Here is an 18,455-nt window from a genome sequence, read left to right on the forward strand (position 1 = left end):
TTCACATCAGCCAACCTCTTCATTACAAAAGTTCCCTACATTTTTTGCTATGAGCAAAAAGCATTAAAAATGCAATATTTAGACAACATAAAATCCTAATAATCCTGTTTTTACATGCTTTGACTTCTGCCTCTGCTGGAGGCATCACTTGTCCTGCCTACAGCTGAACCAAAAATAAATGTGGGGGAAACACACTGCATGTTCTAGTATTTGTAAATTATTAGACTTCTGAGGTTATGTAATAATTTTGTAAAATTATGTAAAAACTTTTAATTTCTTAGCAATCAATGATACCAGAAACAAAAGACTAGCTAAATCTTATTGTAAGAACTTAATAGCCTTCCAGTGTACAAGGCTTCAGCACGAGAAAACAGGGGTCATGTAGCAGGACCTCAGTGAAGACTCACAAGTCGCTGTAATATGCTGTGTAAATACTTAATATGCGTATGTTTCATTTTGCCAGTCCTGTAAATTAACTTTTTATCTGGTTATTCAGTTCTCTTATCATCCTCAGCTTGTTTACTGAATTTCATGTCTTGGGCAAGATGAAGCAAGCTCATGAGGAGTAGCTGGTTTTCAAAAGATACAAGCTCCAGATAACTGAGGACAAGTAAGGCACACAACAATATTGAAATCACTCAGAGTTTTATTGCAGCTGACTGAGACAGAGTGTGCTTTGAGGCTGGGAAATTTCCATTCCTGAACTGCAGGACAGTGCCTGGATACTGCTACAACTGCAGTTGAAAAATAAAAGCAACTTAATTTTATACAGACAGCTACAAAATGTTAGTATATTAATTAAAATAGCTAGATTTATATTATAAGCTTTTAAGGTTGCTGTAAAATAGATCCCTTTAAAAATATTTAGAGTATGATTGTAAATTACTTGTTCAAAACTAAAGAATATGAAAATGATTTGAAATTGCAACTGTGTTTTCAAACTGTATTTGTGAACAGCAAAACTAACCAGAACATGATAGATAATACAAGACATCTCCTACAACAGTGACAGGTTCTGACAGTGACAGAATGATACCCAGTGCAGGATCAAGGCTGTTACTGACAGAATCATTCTGCAATTAATAATCTTTTGTGCTCCCCTTGGCATGCACAGAACAACCACAGCAATCTGTTTTCTCATCTTAACTCCATGGTGTCTAAGCTCCATGTAAAGTCTGCCAGAATGTTGAATGCAGAAAAAAAGAAATACTGGGGAGGAAAGTAAATTTTTTCTGGCACCAAGGCCCAGCAGTGTGGATGAGAGATTGTTTTTAACCTCCCAGCAGTGCAAGATTACAGCAATAGCCTCATTTTCATTAAGGTCGTTTTACACTGCGAAAGCAGTGGTCATTCACATGAAGATGAGTCTCAAGGGATTTCTGATGTGTGTCACCTGTTCTGTCAAGCCCAGGTAGGTACTGACTAGAAGTTATTACCAGCTGATGCTCTTTCTGAATCTTAGGATAGTTCCCTGTGGATCAGAGCTCATATCTAAGCAATTTCAAGAACCATCACCATGGTTCCTGAGTGCCTTAGAAGTTAAAATATATCTTTATAAAACATTTTAACATGTCTTATTTCTCTCTCTCATCACCCCCGCACAAAGGCTTGAGGTCTTTTTAAATAATTCTGGTAAAACTGTATGTACTTAATGCCAGTGTTTGATTGGGATGATGGGGAGGTTCAGGTTTATGCTGACATACTTGTACAACAGCTACCAAGAAAGCCACGGCTGCAAATCACACAACCGGTATAATTATGATGATTTTAGGAGATGTGGCTTCAGTTTTAAATTAGCACAAAGATCTGAGATGCCTCCCACCCCCACTACAGAGGGACACCATAGGGCAGCTCCATGCTGTTTGTCCTCAGCCTGACCCAGCACTGCTGATCCCAGGGCTCAGGGGCCCTGTGGTACAATGTTCCCTTTTCAAGAGACCTATTTACAGAACAAGAATTAACAGTTAAAGCAGAAACGAGTAACAGTGCAGGGAATTTCTAGATCCTGATTGTAGGATGAACTCATTCATGTGACTCCTGAACTTGACTGAAGATGGAGACAGTCCAAACCATGACGTATTTACACTGACTTAGCTAATGGCTTAGCTTTTTCTTAATATTCCTGTTTCTGCTTACACAAACTCTTCTCTGTTCAAAATAAAAAGGTCTTTTCCTTCTGCTTCTCATTATCTGCTATAATTTTTTAGTAAGTATCACCTCTTCTCCCCCTTCATTTTGATCATGGAACTCATAATTTTCTTAAAACATGTTTATGTGCTTTCCAAAATTGAGGCTTTTATGTCACCTTATTAAGGCAAAAGACCCAACATTAAGTGCAGGTAATGGCAGTGTATTTAAGTAGGGTGAAAACTGATTGATACCACTCCCATCTGCTCTGCCTATCTCAGCAACTGCAGAGCTTCACTGAAACACTGCACCCAGTTCTGCCATGGGAGGAGTTGTTGGGAGAGCATGCTGTAGCCTCTGACCATTTACTCGGGTTTAATTGGATTAGACATATATTTGAACACAGTGCTCAAAAGAGCTGACAGTCCTTCCACGATTTCCTGGCCTGCCTGGTTGGTTTCCTTTTTGATCAGACACATCCCACGAAGGTAGAAAATAATTTAGATATACACCAGTTTTTAATTAAATTTAGTATGGCAGGCTGTGTTTAAGCTACATTCTCCATAATAATTTGTTTTGCATTTGCTAATGACAGAGTTATATATGTATGTAACAGAACTGTAAGCAAATTTTCATTTTTAGAGTTAAAAGAACCTTTAAAATAATACTGTACTTGGTTTCAGAAAATTGAAACACTTGCATTTACTGGTGTCTGAAATTTCTGAGAAAAAGAATGCTGTGTGTCTGAAGTGCAGAACGCATCACGAAACAAAAACCATCATAGACATGTAAAAATTAATACATCAGAAGCATTATCCCACCCAAATATACAAACCACGAGCTGTAGAGTCGAATGCCTGTTAAAGACAGAGGCGAGTTTGTTGGATTTTGGTGCTTGTCCCTGACAGGTTTCCCTCCATCAGCCGAGGCTGGGTGGCTCCCGGAGCCCTGGGGCAGCCGGGGGCGCAGCCGGAGCCGGGACTGCGCTCCCCGCCCCGGGCACCACTGAGGCGGCTCGGCCGACGGCAAAGGAGCCGGGTCGGAGCAGGAAGGGCCGGGAGAAGGCGGGATGCCAGAAACGACCTCGGCGAGTTGGGAGAAGCGAGGCATCGCCGGGGCCATGGGTGCGGACAGACGCGAAGCAGCGGAGATGCTGGCAGAGAAAATATCAGTAGTAACCACGGTTAGTACTTCTGTCAGGGTCATTAGAGAACTGCTGGAAAGGGCAGAACTGGAGTTAAGATCCTTGTGCATGAAGCCCTGCAAACAAGGAAAAAGCTGTTTCAGGAAAACTCTGCCTTGCAGAAAACCAGAAAAGATACGGCACGGTTGCAAGCAGTACTCAAACCATGACTAACCTTCAGCTGAGATTTTACCTCCCCTACAAAGTTTATTTACATTTATACGGGAAGCAGCGAACAGGAAAACGTCATTACATGTAAAAACATTATGCTGAAAAGAGTTTGCAGAACCGTGTGAAGCCGGGAAGGGTCACAAACGAAGTCGCGCTCATGGCAGGGCGGAGCGGGCTGAGGGCGGCCGGGCCCGGCTCCATTTCCCGCCCGTCACCTGACGCCTCTAATGGCGCCGCGCGGCCACGTGACCCGCCGCGCGCCCCACGTGACCCGCGGCCGCCGCGCCCCCTCCCCAGCGGCTGCGGTTACCGCAGTCCCCGGCCCCGCCCCCGGCCCCGCCCCCTGCGCGCGCGGCCCCGCCCCGCGCCGCTCCCTGCGCGCGCGTCCTCGCCCCCCCCGCTCCCCCCTTGCACCTCCCGGGCCGGGCGGTGCGCGCGCGCGGCCGGCGGCGCCTCCTCAGAGCGGCCGCGGCGGGTTCGGCGCTGACGGGGCCGGCGGGCCGAGAGCGGCGGAGCGGCCGGAGCGGGCGGCGCCTCTTCCTCCCTCCTCCTTCTCCTCCTCCTCCTCTCTCCTCCCTCCCGCATCCTCCTCCTCGCCCCCCTCCTCGCCCGCCTCCGCCCCCCCGCACGCAGCACCGCGGTTCCCGGCACGGACAACATGGCGGCGGTGTCGGGGGCAGGGGCTGCGGGCGGCTCCGCCAGCGCCGGCGGCCCGGAGATGGTGCGGGGACAAGTGTTCGACGTGGGGCCGCGCTACACCAACCTCTCCTACATCGGCGAGGGGGCCTACGGCATGGTGTGGTGAGTGCAGCCGCCGGGGCAGCGCCCTTGCCCCGGACAACTCCCTCCTCCCTTCCCTCCCTCCTTCCCGCCGCCCTGCCCGGCCGCGGGCCTGGCCCGCCCTTGCCCTCGGGGAGGGGGAGCAGCTCTGCCTCCCGCTCCTCAGCTCTGCCTCCTCTCCGTGTTCCCGAGGCTGTCTCTCCGGCATCACCCTTCTTTCCCTCCCTTCACCCCCCCATCCCTCGGTCGGTGGGTGCAGCTGAGCGTCTCGTTTCGTTTCGCTCCTGCGTTTATTTTCTTTAAATCTTGTGCCTCTGGAGTTGGTCGCTCTCGTTATTTCCTCCGTCTCCGTAGTGCGATTGCAGACGTTCAGGAAGGGGAGGAGGTAGTAAATCCTGCTGGCAGCCCCGCGTCCCTTCCAGTGCCCTGCGAGGGCTCACCTGGCTGCAGCAGCCGAGGTCGCGGGGATAAAAAAGGTGAATCCGAGCATAGGAGTTGCTGCCGCTGCCTGACTTTGCTCAGGACGTGCTGTCTGTGCTGCAGAGCTGGCCGGATTAGTGCCTGCCTTATTGTGTGCAGGTGAAAGTTATCTTCAGCCTTCCTAGGTCTAAATTATATTGTATTATAAAGACTTAGTCTGAGTCTCGCTGAAAAGCGATCGTGTAGGTTTGCTGTGGGTAACATCGGTCTTACAGAGAGCCGTGAACGAACTACAAAAAACGTGAACTAACTGGATTGAGAGTGTGAGATGGATTTTTTAGCAGTCTCAATGAGCTGGGGTGATGCTGTCTGATCTGTGCATCTAATGACTAGGTTATTAACCTGGCATGCTCAGTAGCCTTACTTAGGATTTCATATTTTGTCTTCCATTAGTTAAAAAAACCCTGTAGTCCTGAAATAACTTAAGGGATGCAGATAAAAAATTCTTTTTTATTGCTGTTTTATCAACTTCTTTGCAACGCTGCCTCTGTTTCTTCAGTATGATTTTTGACCAGAAGTACTAAAAGCAACTTACAGGCTGTGACTTAATGAAAGCTTTATCAGCATTAATTTCTCTCTCTGATGGGGAATCTTTTGTAAAGCAGTGTATTTCTCAGCGAGGACACCTCACAGCCTTCAGCTGTGTGCTACATAGATTTTTATAGCTGTAGGTTTTTGCACATAGTCACTGAATTGTGCTGGCCTGTCAGGATGAAGTCGTTGTGTGTTTCAGGGAGGGGGCTTTCATCTAGGCCTGAGTTCAGCTGGGAGATGAGCCTCTCTCAGAGTTTTGTGTTGTGGCCTTCACTTTTCTTACTTTGCTGTGGGAAGATTCTTCAAAATGTAAATCAAAAATCCTATTTACTGTATAAAAAATATCCTTGTTATTGTTTCAGTGTTAGAAATCACAGCAATATATCTAGTCCAAAATTTGTTGATATATCTTCTGGTACAGGCTGTATTTTATTATGGTTATTTTATCATCTGGAGCAGTGTAAGGAAATGAATGCAGATAATCTCAGTAGTGGCTGCACTGGTTTGCATTCACAGTCAGGTTTTTGAAGGTCCTGGGGAGTAGCGTAGCTGAGGTGTGTGCTGGGGACAGTCCAGTTGACTTCAATGGGGTGTTAAAAACTGGGTTTCACAATCAAAGTGAAAAGCTAAAATATTTCACCACAGATGAGGGACTGCAAGAAGCAGCATGATGGCAGTTGATGCCCTTTTTTGGCATCCCTGTGCCAGTGTTCAGATACAGGGGAAACGGGGCCACTTCTGCCCCTCCAAATGGTGTGTGGTAAACTTCTACACTGAAGCTGTTTCCACTCTAAATCCAAAAGACTGATTTTTATTTGAAAACTTCTTCTGATACTTTGTGTCTGCTGTGAATGCTGTGCAAAATCACTATCAAATTGATAATTTCCAAATCTCCAGTTCAGCTGAAATACACACTTGGCTCCTTGCACTTGTCTGTAAAATTATTAACATAAAATGCCACATTATGTATTTTGTGCTTGTGATTATTGCTCTTGTGCCTTGGGTGTGAAATGACAGGGAACAAAGTCTCAGTTTATGGCGTGTACACGATCAGGAAAGTGTTGGATGCACTTGTAGCAGTGCCATAGCAGCTGTGCCCTATTGTGGTGACTGCGATGAAATGCGATTGCCTATCAATCCCAGCCATGCAGGTTGAGCAGTTTACTGCTCTGTGTTTCTTGTTTTGCTCTGGTTGCTAATGCAGTGAGGATCTGCAGAAGCTTCTCCCTCAGGGGGTGGGGTAGAGGGCAAGCTGTGAGTGTGCAGATGGAGATGTTTCCTGCAACTGCAAAATCCATTTAAATTTGTACACGTTAATAAAGGAAAGCAAAGCAGGTCCTGATGGTTTTGTTTTAGACCCACAGCTAATGTGGAGCTCTTTGGAGATGATGGTTATTTACAAGTGCACTGTGCCATAAGGCTTGTTACTTGGCAAACGAGTGTCTTTTGAATCTTAAAATCCTTCACTCTCTCTCTTGTTTTATCCTGATTCTTATGTTTCTACATTATTGGATTAGGGATTTGAAAACAATAAAATGCTTTCGATTATATGAGTAAAAGGGCAAATGAAGTATTCTTAGGACAGTGCTGTTATGGCCAGTCTTCCATTTTGATTTTGCAGCAGAGAGAATAATGTTTGAGAAATATTGATCACAACATAAAATACCAGTACAGGAAATAGAAGAAGATGTTGGCTGAAGAGACTGTACGTGAATGTTCTCTCATCTGGATTTGAAAACCCTTAAAGGCATTTAACTGTTTTCCCTAGTGCAGTCATTTTTTTACATAATCAGATTTTGAACAAAAATAAACTCAGCAGAGCAGTATATTTACTGCTGTGTTGTGGTTGCACTTTCTCAGCTTCGTAAGCAGAAAAGACACATTATCAGGCCAAACCCCAACCTAATGTCCTCCAGTTCAACTCTGCCAGAATCGTTCAGCCTGTGACGCAGGCTTCTGCCTTACTCTTGTTGCAGAGGGTGAAGTGGTAGGAGGTGGATCCCTGTCACAGCCCCTTTCTAACCCGTTTTTGTTTTGGTCATTCTGCATGTGTAACTAAGGGCTGAGCACAGAGCAAAGTTTGCGCCAAAATCCTCAGCTCTTCCTAGGACTGCAGGACATTCTTTGAGCAATTACTTAGTCATACAGTCTTGTTTGTTACTCTGACTTAATTTATCCAAATACATGTAAATGTTGTGTTGTCTTCTTCCTCTCTGCTTTCACTTAAGAATTTTTAGTTCTTTTGGGGGGTGTTGGAGTAAAGTTCTTTAAGTGACTTACCCTTTTATTCAGTGATAGGATGTTATCAGCATCAGAGTCAGATGGAACACACTTTTAGACCAGGTCTGAGAGTTTCAGAAATACATTTCAGATAAAACAAATTGGAAAAGGTTGTTGGGGTTGTTTCTTTCTCCCCTTATGTGGGCTTGGTTTTATTATTATTAGTACTATTGTTTTAAATCAGCCTGTTAACAAGCCGTACTTCAAACACACTGGAACAGCAATAAAAACATGATAGAGTTGAGCTTTACATTTCCAGTGTGACTTGTTCTTCCTCCAGTTGATCAGCGGTAATTTGGCAAGGATGATAATTTGACAGTAAAAAACAAATAATCATTTTGGAAAGAAATGGTGAATTGAACGTGATAGGGATGTTCTCATTTTTATCCTAGCTTTTGGAAGCTTTTTTTGTCATCAAGTTTATATGAATGTGAAGTAATATCAAGGCTGCAAATAACTGCTTATAAATAAGCAGTTGAATGCAGATGAATGCAGTTGGAAGAAAATAATCTGCAAGCTCATATCTTGGATTTCTTGCTCTGAATTTGCCATGTTACAAAGAGAGCTTTGTGTTACTGCTGTTCTGTGAAAGAGTGATGTTAGAAGTTTAGGTAGTCAATAGGTAAATGTTAAAGTAATACTGAAGAGAATACTTAAAACACTCGGCAGTAGATTCTTTAAAGTTACACTTCTCTCTACGGTCTCATGGAACTGCCCTACTTTAAGAGCATCAATAATTTAAAATTAAGAGAAGCATATTAATAAAGAAACAAAACCAGAAGGAAATCAGGAATAGAATGATTTGCAAGGCATAGATATTGATATTAAAACATGAAATTTGAATGGCATTGATGATTGTGTAATAGTTTCTTTTGAGTTACATAAAAAGGTGGCTTTTGCATCCTCTGTGGGGGGCAGCATGGTGGCTGGGGTGGGCTGCTCAGGGGCAGTGATCAGAAAGAGCCTATTGTGTTTGTTCTGTTAACTCTTGCCTGGATCCAGAGAGACACAGAGCCCTTTAATGATGGAGCCAGTGCAGGGACCCGTGCCCCTGGCTGTGTGTGCTTTTAGGGAGCACAGGTTGGGTATGGGTGTCCATACCTGGTACTTAACATGTTCTGTCTGTGTGATAAGTGGAACAGGGAGCTGATACAACTTAGCCAACCCGCCCCCAGTGCAAGGATCAGAGGAGGGAATTAGGGAGTGTAATTGGTGGCTAGTTATCAGCTTCTTCCCTCTGGGGAGAAGGCAGATGTAAGCACTTCCCTTCAGTCACTCAAGCTTCTAGCACTTACCTAACCTGGCGTGGGAATCCAAAGGAGAAATTAGAGCTGCTTTTCCTGCTCTCCCCGGTGATGGACAGGTGGCCCCCACACGCTGTGCAGCAGGGACAGGCAGCAGCCACTCACTCCGTGTCAGAGCTGTCTTCCAGGTTTATGGAAGATAAGAGGTAGCAACTTCTGCTGTCAGCCCAGGGCAGTGGGATACTGGCTTAGCTGAAGAGTGCAGCTCATGGACACTTGATTTTATAAATAAATACACATTATTCTAGCACAGCATGATCCATTCCTTGGGAACAGACAGAGATATCTTATGGGTTTTCTTAGAAGCATGCTTCATTAAAGAAATAAGGCTTATATGTGTACGTAGCTGCATCTGTCCATCTCCCATACCCGTACGTGTGATTCTAGTACCTGTTGCCTGCCTTCCATCAAATCTGACAGATGGTAAAAGTCTTAAAGATGGAAAGTTATTCTGCAGGTTTCACAAAAATAGGTATTTTGCTTGAGTGAAGAGATCCTGTATGCTGCGCAACAGGGGAAGAGATTGTTTTGGGTCACATATAAGAAATCAGACTCCCTGAGGAGACATGACATGCCCCAGTTTAACAGATGGATTTATTGCTACTCCTGAGACTAGAAATGTGTATTTGTAGGACACCAGGCTCTGTTAGTTCAGTGGCTTCTTGCTCAGGGGTGGGGATCTACAGCCCAGAGAAGAGTTGGTGCTTTACCAACTGAGTAGGTGTAGAGCTCAGCTTGTGTTGAAAACTAGTACTTCGCCAACATAGTAAGTTTTTTTAATGCTTTTTCTGTTGATGCTTTGTCAGTTTTCAGCTGTGATCTAGAAATGAAAATAACTGATTGATTTGGTATTTAATGAAAATTTTTTATGACAGCTTGCTATGGAATATTCACAGCATAAGGTAGGTTGAAGGGGACTTTCTGAGGTCATGTAGTACAACCTCCTACTCAAAGCAGGGCTGATGTCAAAATTAGACCTAGTTGCTCAACATGTCCACTCAGTATTCCCAAAATCTCCAGGGATGGAGATTCCACATCTATGGGCAACTTCTGATTTTTGTGTTAAACCAATTGTCCAGTGATACGTTTCCCCTTAAAAAAGGAGTTTGCCTTGGTGCAACTTGGGACCATCCCCTCTTGTCCTTTGTACTGTTTGTCTCTGAGAAGAATCTGGATCACTTTTCTCAGTGATTCGCTTTTATGTAACTTAAAAGAGCAGTTGGATGTTTTCCACCACCACCCCTTTTTCCCCTCCTAGCCTACACAAACCCAGTTTCTTCAATTTTTTTTTTCTTTCATGTCACATCCTTCAGCTTCCTATGCATCCTAATGGTTTTCTGCTGGATTTGGTCCAGTACTGGAAGGGAGGAAAACTGGATGCAGAATTCCAGATGTGCCCTCACAGCAGGAATCAGTTCCCTTGACCTGCTGGCTGTGTGCATAACACAGCCCAGTCCTTGGTCAGCCTTCATCACTGGGAGCTGACACTGCTCATGGATGAAATTGGATGTTGTTCTGATAATTTGGAGAAGGCTTTCACTTAAGGTGAAGTATTTTAGGAACTTATAAAATAATATCTGGAAAAAAATCCCAAACCCAGAAACATTTTATTAAGTGATTTCAATTATATTTGATTTTGATTTCCAGGTCACTCAAATGAAGTGTATGGATCTATGAATGTATTCAAAAATATAGCTTCTATGTTATTGTATTGTAAGGTAAATAAATAATTATAATGTAATAATGTGAAATTCAGCAGTATAGTTCATTTCTGTTGATTTTGCTGTGTGAAATCTGTGTTCTGTTAATTGGCAGGATGGTTATTAGAGACACTGGTTTGCTTGTGGATGAAACTCCTTTTCAGAAGAGAGCTTGTTTTCCTTTACTTTAGTACAACTTTTGGGTATATGTTTGAGCTATTGTCAAACTCGTCTTTTTGCAAGGTGCACAAAAAACCAAATGCAGTTCATTGTCAGCTCTGAGGAGGTAGATTGGTAAGATAATTACAGCTTGTAAGAAATGTCACTGATTCCTATAGGGTTATTTGATGGTAGGTCCTTTGGCAGGGTTTCCTGTGCTCCATCGGGGGCTGGAGTTGGTTTCTGTTTCCAGAGCATTCCCGTCTCCAGCCGTGTCCGCTGGGAGAGCCGGTGCAGGGACAGCCTCGGGTCCCCCCCAGCCCCTGCTGCACCCCCTGGTGCCCCGGCTGCCTGGCCTTGTGCTGTGCCCCTCCAGCCCAGTGACCTCTTAGTGGTGGATTCAATACTGCTTTGTGTATATGTATCTTGTAGCAAGGCCTTAGTAGAAATATTTTTCAGTCAAATTTGGGCAGAATCTTCATGACAGTTGAGTTTTAGCAGAGTTGTTCACGTGCTTTTACTGTCCATCTGTTTGCAGTACCCAAAATCACAACCACCTAAGTTCCCCTAAGAGGAAATTACTTCTCTTGGAAGTTCTTCTTTTGTATTATAAGAGAATTTTCATAAGATACTGAAATACTCTGTGGTGATTAGGATGCAAATGAGAGTTTTTGTTACATGGTGGAAAGTAATTCGTCTGTGTTGTGGGTATGTTTTAAGTACGAGCAACTCGCAATTAGGCTACAGTTTATAATGTGCAATTACCTCATTTTGCAGTTTTTCTTAACATTAGCAGCTGCCACTGCAGTACATTACTTCTTGCTTCTTCAGAAGGAAGGCAGATTGCTTCACCAAATATTGCTGATGTGTCCTGAGTAAAATGTCAGGTCATTTGAGCACTCCAAATCAATACTCCCCAAAATGCTTCAGTCCAGAATTTGCTTAGTTTTATTGGGATTTGGATGTTGCAAAATATCCTAAATGACATTCAGGTTGACTTTTATATTGGATTTTTTTTTTTTTTAATTAATGCTTCATAATTGTAAAATAGCTTCCTTTCAGCTACTGTAGCCAACATGTCTTAATGCTGATACCTCCTGAACAAACCACCAAGCAGTGAATGTGCTGAGGGTTTAGAAACATGGAAAAAACATGCAGAAAATGCCTTGTAATCTGATACAAAGGGAAGCAACTTCTGATAGCGGTGAGATGCACACTCAGTGCTAGTGGTTTGATTGTTTTGGTTTGCAAGTGAAATACTGAACTAACCATGGCAAAATGGACAGTAGCAATGACCTTGCTTTCATCAGTGCTTTGAGATAGTTTTCATTATGCACTGATGTTTCTGTCAGGTTTAGGAAAATCTCTGCTTTTGAGTGTGCATGGATGATTTTGTTCTATTTTCTGTTGGAATGAAATACAGTAAACTATCTCTTCTGAAGATTTATGTGGTATGGAATCAATTAAATAAGCTGATTTTAGGAGGAGTATATGGGATATAAGTCAAATTAGAACCTTAGCAGACAAAGGACTAAACCACACTGGAGGATTTGTTAATCCTATCACCACTCACAGCTCTCTGGTAGTGTTCTGCCTTCTCTCTAGGAAGGGGAAGTGTTTCCTGCACACATTTATGATTTGTGCTTTGCTGCTTGGAATGTGGTGGTTGTTTTTCAGGCTCTGGAGTAACAGTGATGATGTTGCTGGCCTGTTCTTTGCTGTCCTGGTGGGTTTTTGTTGCCCCTTGAGGAGCCTTAGGCACAGGGGGAGGAGGTGGGCACCTCATGGGCTGTGTGGAGGCTGAGCTCTCCTGGGAGGCCCAGAACCTGAGCCGGGCTTTGCAGGGCTGAGCCGGGCTTTGCAGGGCTGAGCCGGGCTTTGCAGGGCTGAGCCGGGCTTTGCAGGGCTGAGCTGGGCTTTGCAGGGCTGAGCCGGGCTTTGCAGGGCTGAGCCGGGCTTTGCAGGGCTGAGCCGCGCGGGCCGGCCTCTGCTGATCTCGGGCTGTGCTGCTGCTGCAGGGGCAGCTTTTCCCTTTATGCCTCTGCTCTGTCACTCCTTCCTCCTCTCTTGTGCTGGTGCCTGCACAGCATTGGCTGTGTTGGAAAGCTGGTTTAGCTGAAGAGTGACTTCATAAAAAAATAAAATTGAAAGGTGAGAAGATGAAATGATGGATACAAAAAGGCCTTGTGAGTGCTGGTGCTGACACAGGAGGGGAATAGGACTATGCAGGTAAAAGCTTCTTTACTGTTCTTGCTTCAACTTGGAGCTGCTTTAGTTCTCTGAACTTACACAAAGGCACTCCTCTAACCAAAAAAGTGAGAAAGGGCAGGGATGTGAGGCATGAAAGGGAGAGTGAACCACAGCCCCTCCTTTGAATTCACTGAGACCTTAGGTTATGTCGTGTTGCTGAGCTCTTACAATTTTAGCCCAAAACTCATTCCCACAGGAATTTATATACAGAGGAGAAAGATAGTGATATTTAATACTGTAAATGTTTATCAAAAGTGATGAGTGCCTTTGGAATGGATTTATTTCACAGATGCCAAAGGGCTTTTAAATGTAGTGAAGTTTGTTAAATTTGGCATTGATGCTATCAAAGGAAATACTGGCAGTGGAGAACCAGTAAACCTCTAAATAGGGAAGGGAAGTGGGAAGGGAAGAAATAGATAAAGTGAGATGTAAGAGTTTTCTATTTTCTGAAGACTAACTTGAAGTGGCTTAAAACAGAGTAGGCATACGTGGTGGTTTGAAGTCTGTGTTCTACAGTTAAAGGTATGGAAAGAAAAATACACATGAGAAGAGACTGAGAGAATTGATTTTTTTTTCCAAACAACTAAGATTAATCAAAGCACCATAAAATTAAATAACATTTTTAACCAAACAGTACAGAACCTTGGGTGAAATAACCAGTATTTTTCTAATGCTGGTATTAAGGTGTAGTTCTAGAACTGCTGCTCTTCAGAGTTCTGTTTAGGAGGTGCTAACAAAACACAAATCATCTGGTCTGCCACACCCAGGATTATGAATTGACTGAGCTTCTGGCAAAAGTAATTAATTTAACAGACTCCATTTTGCATGACTAGCTATTCATTTTCAAAATACTAGGAGTGATCTAAGGAATTATACTGTTAAGTAATTATTATGTGCATAGTAGGTAACTTAAAATTGATTTTTTTGCAAGGATCCATCAAATACTACTTTTCAAATTCTGAAAAATAAAATTCTGTATTTGTAACCTATTAGAGCCTAGAATGGTTTGAGTTGGAAGGGACCTTAAGAATCAAGTAGTTTTAGCCCCATTCAGGGACACCTTCCACCAAACCAGGTTGCTCCAAGCCCTCTCCAGCCTGGCCTGGAACACCTCCAGGGATGGGACATCCACAGCTGCTCTGGGAAGCCTGTGCCAGCGTCTCATCAGTATTAATTAGATTTATTTGAGCAGATACAATGAAATTAAATGAAAGCAAATATTAGGATGTTTTGAAAGTGCCTTAAGAATTTGTGGTGTGAAGGGCAAAAACCTGTAGTAGATCAGATCTGAGTAAAATAATTTCAGAGTCATTATTCACCTTTGCCATGGGAGGAAGGAGTTGGCGTAATTGTAGCAGGAAGCTTTACTATCAGGATTGATTTGGATTGTTAAGAGGAAGATGACTGAAGCAGTAGGTGGTAGAGGTGAAGGCAGAGCTGTTCCAGTTTGACCCAGGAAGCCTCAGAGGTTTACTAAAAGCACAGTGGAGTCTGTGGGGCTCACATGGGCACCTTGCTATGGACTTGTGGTAGAATAAAGGACACTGATTTAGAAGTTATATTTCTTTTCTCCCTTGTTGGGTTTTTATTTGTTGGTTGTTTTTAAAGAATCTAATGGTGAGGTAACTCCATTTTCATGGGTTGCTGACTTTCCTACATGGCAGGAATTAGTCTGTAAAACTGAATCTTTAACGGAGAAACTTAGACGTGTATTAAGATGCCCCTGTTTCTGTAGTTCATTTCCTGAATTCTCAGCTGACAGACCTGAGAAATGCTTTGTTATTGAGGACCTCTTCTAGAGAAAGCTGAGAAATCAAAATGAAACTGTGACATGGGTTGTCTTTTTATAAACCGGTTTCTTGAAACAAGGCAAATGTATCGCAATATAAGTAGGCACTTGTTCCTTCTAAAACCAGGTGCTGGTTTTGTAAATAAGTGCTAATAAAAAAGTCTAATGAATACACACTTGTCTTCAAAATATTATGAATAAATGGAGGAAAGCACAAATATTTCTAGTAAATGTAGGTGTTTACAGTTGGCTACCAAAAATACATTCAACAGTGTAAAAATGACACATTACTCAGTGTCCTCAAATAGTCTTTGACTATTTTTATCCTTTTTCCAATCTTTTTATTAAAAAGCCATACACTGTAGCTGCTCTCTCTGGTTTAATCATGTAGAAGAAGAAAGTAATTATTCTGAAGAATCTGGAAGGGTTAACATCTGATTATTAACAAAACAGCTCCAAACAAAAAACCCAAAACCCTCTACAAGTCTGCACTTTTGCCACCACCATCCCCCATCCCCAAAAGATACAGAGAACAGTCTGTTACAGTGGTTGTTACTGTGTCAGAATAATGCATTATTTTATTTACAGGAGTCTTAAAAATAAGTTTAAGCTATTTGCATTGTAACTTGATAAATGTCAGCGTGTTGTGGAAATGTCCATGATTGAGCTAAATGTAGACCGAATGAAAAGATTAAAGATCTCCATAGAGCAGCTTGCTTGCTGGGAATTATTTTTGCCTTTCCTATTCTGTGTATAAGCCGAATTAACCCAATATTTCACAAAGATTCTTATCTTTGGATATGCCCTTGGAATCATGTTTCCACAGCAACACAAAGCTACTGATGAAAAAAAAAAATCCCTTTTAAACTTCAAATCAATCTTTTATTTAGAGTTGTAATTAGGATGTTTGCCGGTAGCATTGTGTATTTTGTGTGTGTGTGCTGAGAGCAGCCTGTAAAACAGCCACGAGGTGAATAATCCTCGAAATGTTGGAAGAACATCCCGTGGTGGGGAAGCCTGCAGGCAGCGGCAGAGGAGCAGGCAGTTGTTTTCCAGTGTGAGGGACCGGCCCTGTGTGGGATGCAGGGACTGCCAGGAGCTGGCTCCTTCCCTGCCGGCAGCTGCGGCGTGCTCTCACTTGTTCCAGTTCTGCCCCAAATGAAACATGCGAGGAGTAGGAATGGTGGAAGAGCGTGCAGCAGGGGCTGAGCTTTGGCACTCGGCCACACGTGCCTGGAGAAAGCTTCCCGTGCCGCCGGGGAGTTCACGGGAGCGGGGCGCACGCCCGGAGCGGGCAGCGCTGTGCTCAGAGCGCCGTGCTCAGAGCTGCTGTGCTCAGAGTGCCGTGCTCAGAGTGCCGTGCTCAGAGCGGCCGTGCTCAGAGCTGCCGTGCTCAGAGTGCTGTGCTCAGAGCTGCTGTGCTCAGAGTGCTGTGCTCAGAGCGGCCGTGCTCAGAGTGCCGTGCTCAGAGCTGCCGTGCTCAGAGCGCCGTGCTCAGAGCTGCCGTGCTCAGAGCTGCCGTGCTCAGAGTGCTGTGCTCAGAGCTGCCGTGCTCAGAGTGTTGTGCTCAGAGTGTTGTGCTCAGAGTGTTGTGCTCAGAGTGCCGTGCTCAGAGTGCCGTGCTCAGAGTGTTGTGCTCAGAGCTGCCGTGCTCAGAGTGCCGTGCTCAGAGTGCTCTGCTCAGAGTGCTCTGCTCAGAGCTGCCGTGCTCAGAGCGCCGTGCTCAGAGCGCCGTGCTCAGAGCTGCCGTGCTCAGAGTTCTGTGCTCAGAGCGCCGTGCTCAGAGCTGCCGTGCTCAGAGCTGCCGTGCTCAGAGCTGCTGTGCTCAGAGTGTTGTGCTCAGAGCTGCTGTGCCTCTCTGCTCGCCGCTCTTGGAAGCAGCCCCGCCCTGGGCTTCTGTTTAAAAAGGAAGTTGGTACCAGAGAGTAGAAGGATATAAAACCGGCTTTAAAAGTTACGTGGTGCAACTTCTTGGGTTATAAATGCTCATTTGTTTATTTTATGCAGCTGTGCCTGATGTTTTACTTAGACAAAACTTTATTATGTATTTACAAAATACTTAAAATCGGGAATGATAAACTCTGCTGCTGGGGCTCGTATTGATTTTCACGCGATGTTGCAAAAGGGTCTAAATAACGGTGCCATTGCAGGTTGTCACAGGTTAGTATCTACAGCTTGAAACAGGAATAATGTTGTGACTACAACAGTTGGGCAGTTGCAAAATCTGTATGTAAATTTATCACATTACAGATAAATAGCACTCACAGCTCAACGGCTGCTTCAGCTTGTGAGGCTGCCCATGATTGGTGTGGAAATAAATTTTCCCTTCTGAATATTTAAAGTGTTGGTGTCTAGATTCATCATAATGGGACAGTTCTGTGGGTGATGGTCAGTACATGTGCTTAACGATTAGAAACTAGAAGCTATAGACTGGCACTCTGAGAGTTCTTAATATGGGAACTGTTATTCCCACTTTACAAATTTTTGTATTCTCTGGAAAGAAGTCAAGATAGTAGAAAGTTCCTGACTTCAGAAGGTGTCCCGATTAACTGCTTCGTTGCAAATATAACCAGTTGTTGTGAGGTTTAGTAGAAGCTGACAGCCCAGACAAATAGGTTACACTGTGCACACTGGGACAGCGCTGCCAGAATGCAAATAACCTAAATGTAGGGATACATTGGGAGGCGGATGAGATGTGCTGGGGAGCTGATCCTGGTCGGACTGCAGGGGGAGCACGGGTGATCAGGAGTTGCAAATGAGATCAGTAATTGCGGCTGCAACCCGCAGAGCTGAGCTGCTGCACGGGCTGCAGGGAGATACACCGGGGCCTGCATTTGCACCTTCAGAGTGGTTTTGTTTGCAAATACTGGAATGCACGCAATGAGCAGCATATTTCTTCAGCAGAGCTCTGGGGAGGAGTGTGTCAATCTGCTGCTGGTGGCAAGCAGTGAACGGTTGGAGGGAGGGAGAGCTTGGGAAATGGTTCCGTCTCCCTTACAAAGGACCCAGTTCTGTGAGTTTGAGGGGTTTCCTGCACAGTCAGTCAGTTATTTTGATAGGGCTTCATAGGCCAAATAGGGCTCTGGTTGTGGTCTGACTCTTCAATTCCACTGAAGTTCAGTCTACTATGTAGCGTTTACACTTTCCTATAGCACGTGTCAAATCAAGAAAGCATTTTTTTAAGGGTCACAGAGTTTACTTAAGGCAATATGTGCTTTAAGGGCTGTGGCTGAGAATGTGAAATGGTATTAACTAGATAATACAGATTCTTAATGTACCTGCATTATGCATGACATTTAAAATATTATGCACCAGCAAGTGTACGTGACTGCTTGTATGATTAGCTTCTTGCTCATAGAAGTTGAGATAATCCCTTGGATGTTTAATCAAGTAACAGAAAGGCTTATATTTCAAAAAGTGTGACATCAGAAATAAATCCAGTATCCCCTTTAATGTTTCAGCTAGACAGTATTTCAGTGTTACTCCCCTCAGCTGAGGCAGTGGAAGCTTAGCTGTGTTAGTGTGGGGAAATAAGATACAAACAGAAAGATGACTGTGTGGGGAAGGTACCCTGGAGAGGAAACTAATTGCATCTTTATTCCAAATATGCAGCTGTTTCTCCTCAGTGAACCAGGTGTATTACAGTTGAACCATCACTCTGCATAGCTGCTGCTGTCCAGTCCTTTGAAAGGACATAA

At 44.0% G+C, this 18,455-nt stretch overlaps 1 protein-coding gene and 1 long non-coding RNA gene across 3 annotated transcripts in view; one reads left to right on the plus strand and one right to left on the minus strand.

The window, feature by feature from the left end:
• Positions 1 to 628: 628 nt before the first annotated feature.
• Positions 629 to 3,963, minus strand: LOC116184183 (uncharacterized). 2 transcript variants are annotated; one of them, XR_013340926.1, is made up of 2 exons: positions 3,896 to 3,963; positions 629 to 3,387 (listed from the first exon to the last, which is right to left on the minus strand). It is a non-coding gene; the product is annotated as an uncharacterized LOC116184183 (long non-coding RNA). The 2 variants fall into 2 exon arrangements; XR_004148932.2 differs by lacking the exon at positions 3,896 to 3,963 and adding an exon at positions 3,486 to 3,752.
• The window catches only part of MAPK1 (mitogen-activated protein kinase 1), a 38,684-nt gene continuing 24,156 nt past the window's right edge, over positions 3,928 to 18,455 (plus strand). Inside the window, exon 1 of the mRNA XM_021549887.2 lies at positions 3,928 to 4,282. Within this exon, the coding sequence (XP_021405562.1) occupies positions 4,140 to 4,282 (143 nt within the window). The 5' untranslated portion in view covers positions 3,928 to 4,139. The remainder of the gene's footprint in view (positions 4,283 to 18,455) is intronic.

This window comes from Lonchura striata, chromosome 18 (genome assembly GCF_046129695.1).
Source record: "Lonchura striata isolate bLonStr1 chromosome 18, bLonStr1.mat, whole genome shotgun sequence".
Lineage (NCBI taxonomy): Eukaryota > Metazoa > Chordata > Aves > Passeriformes > Estrildidae > Lonchura > Lonchura striata.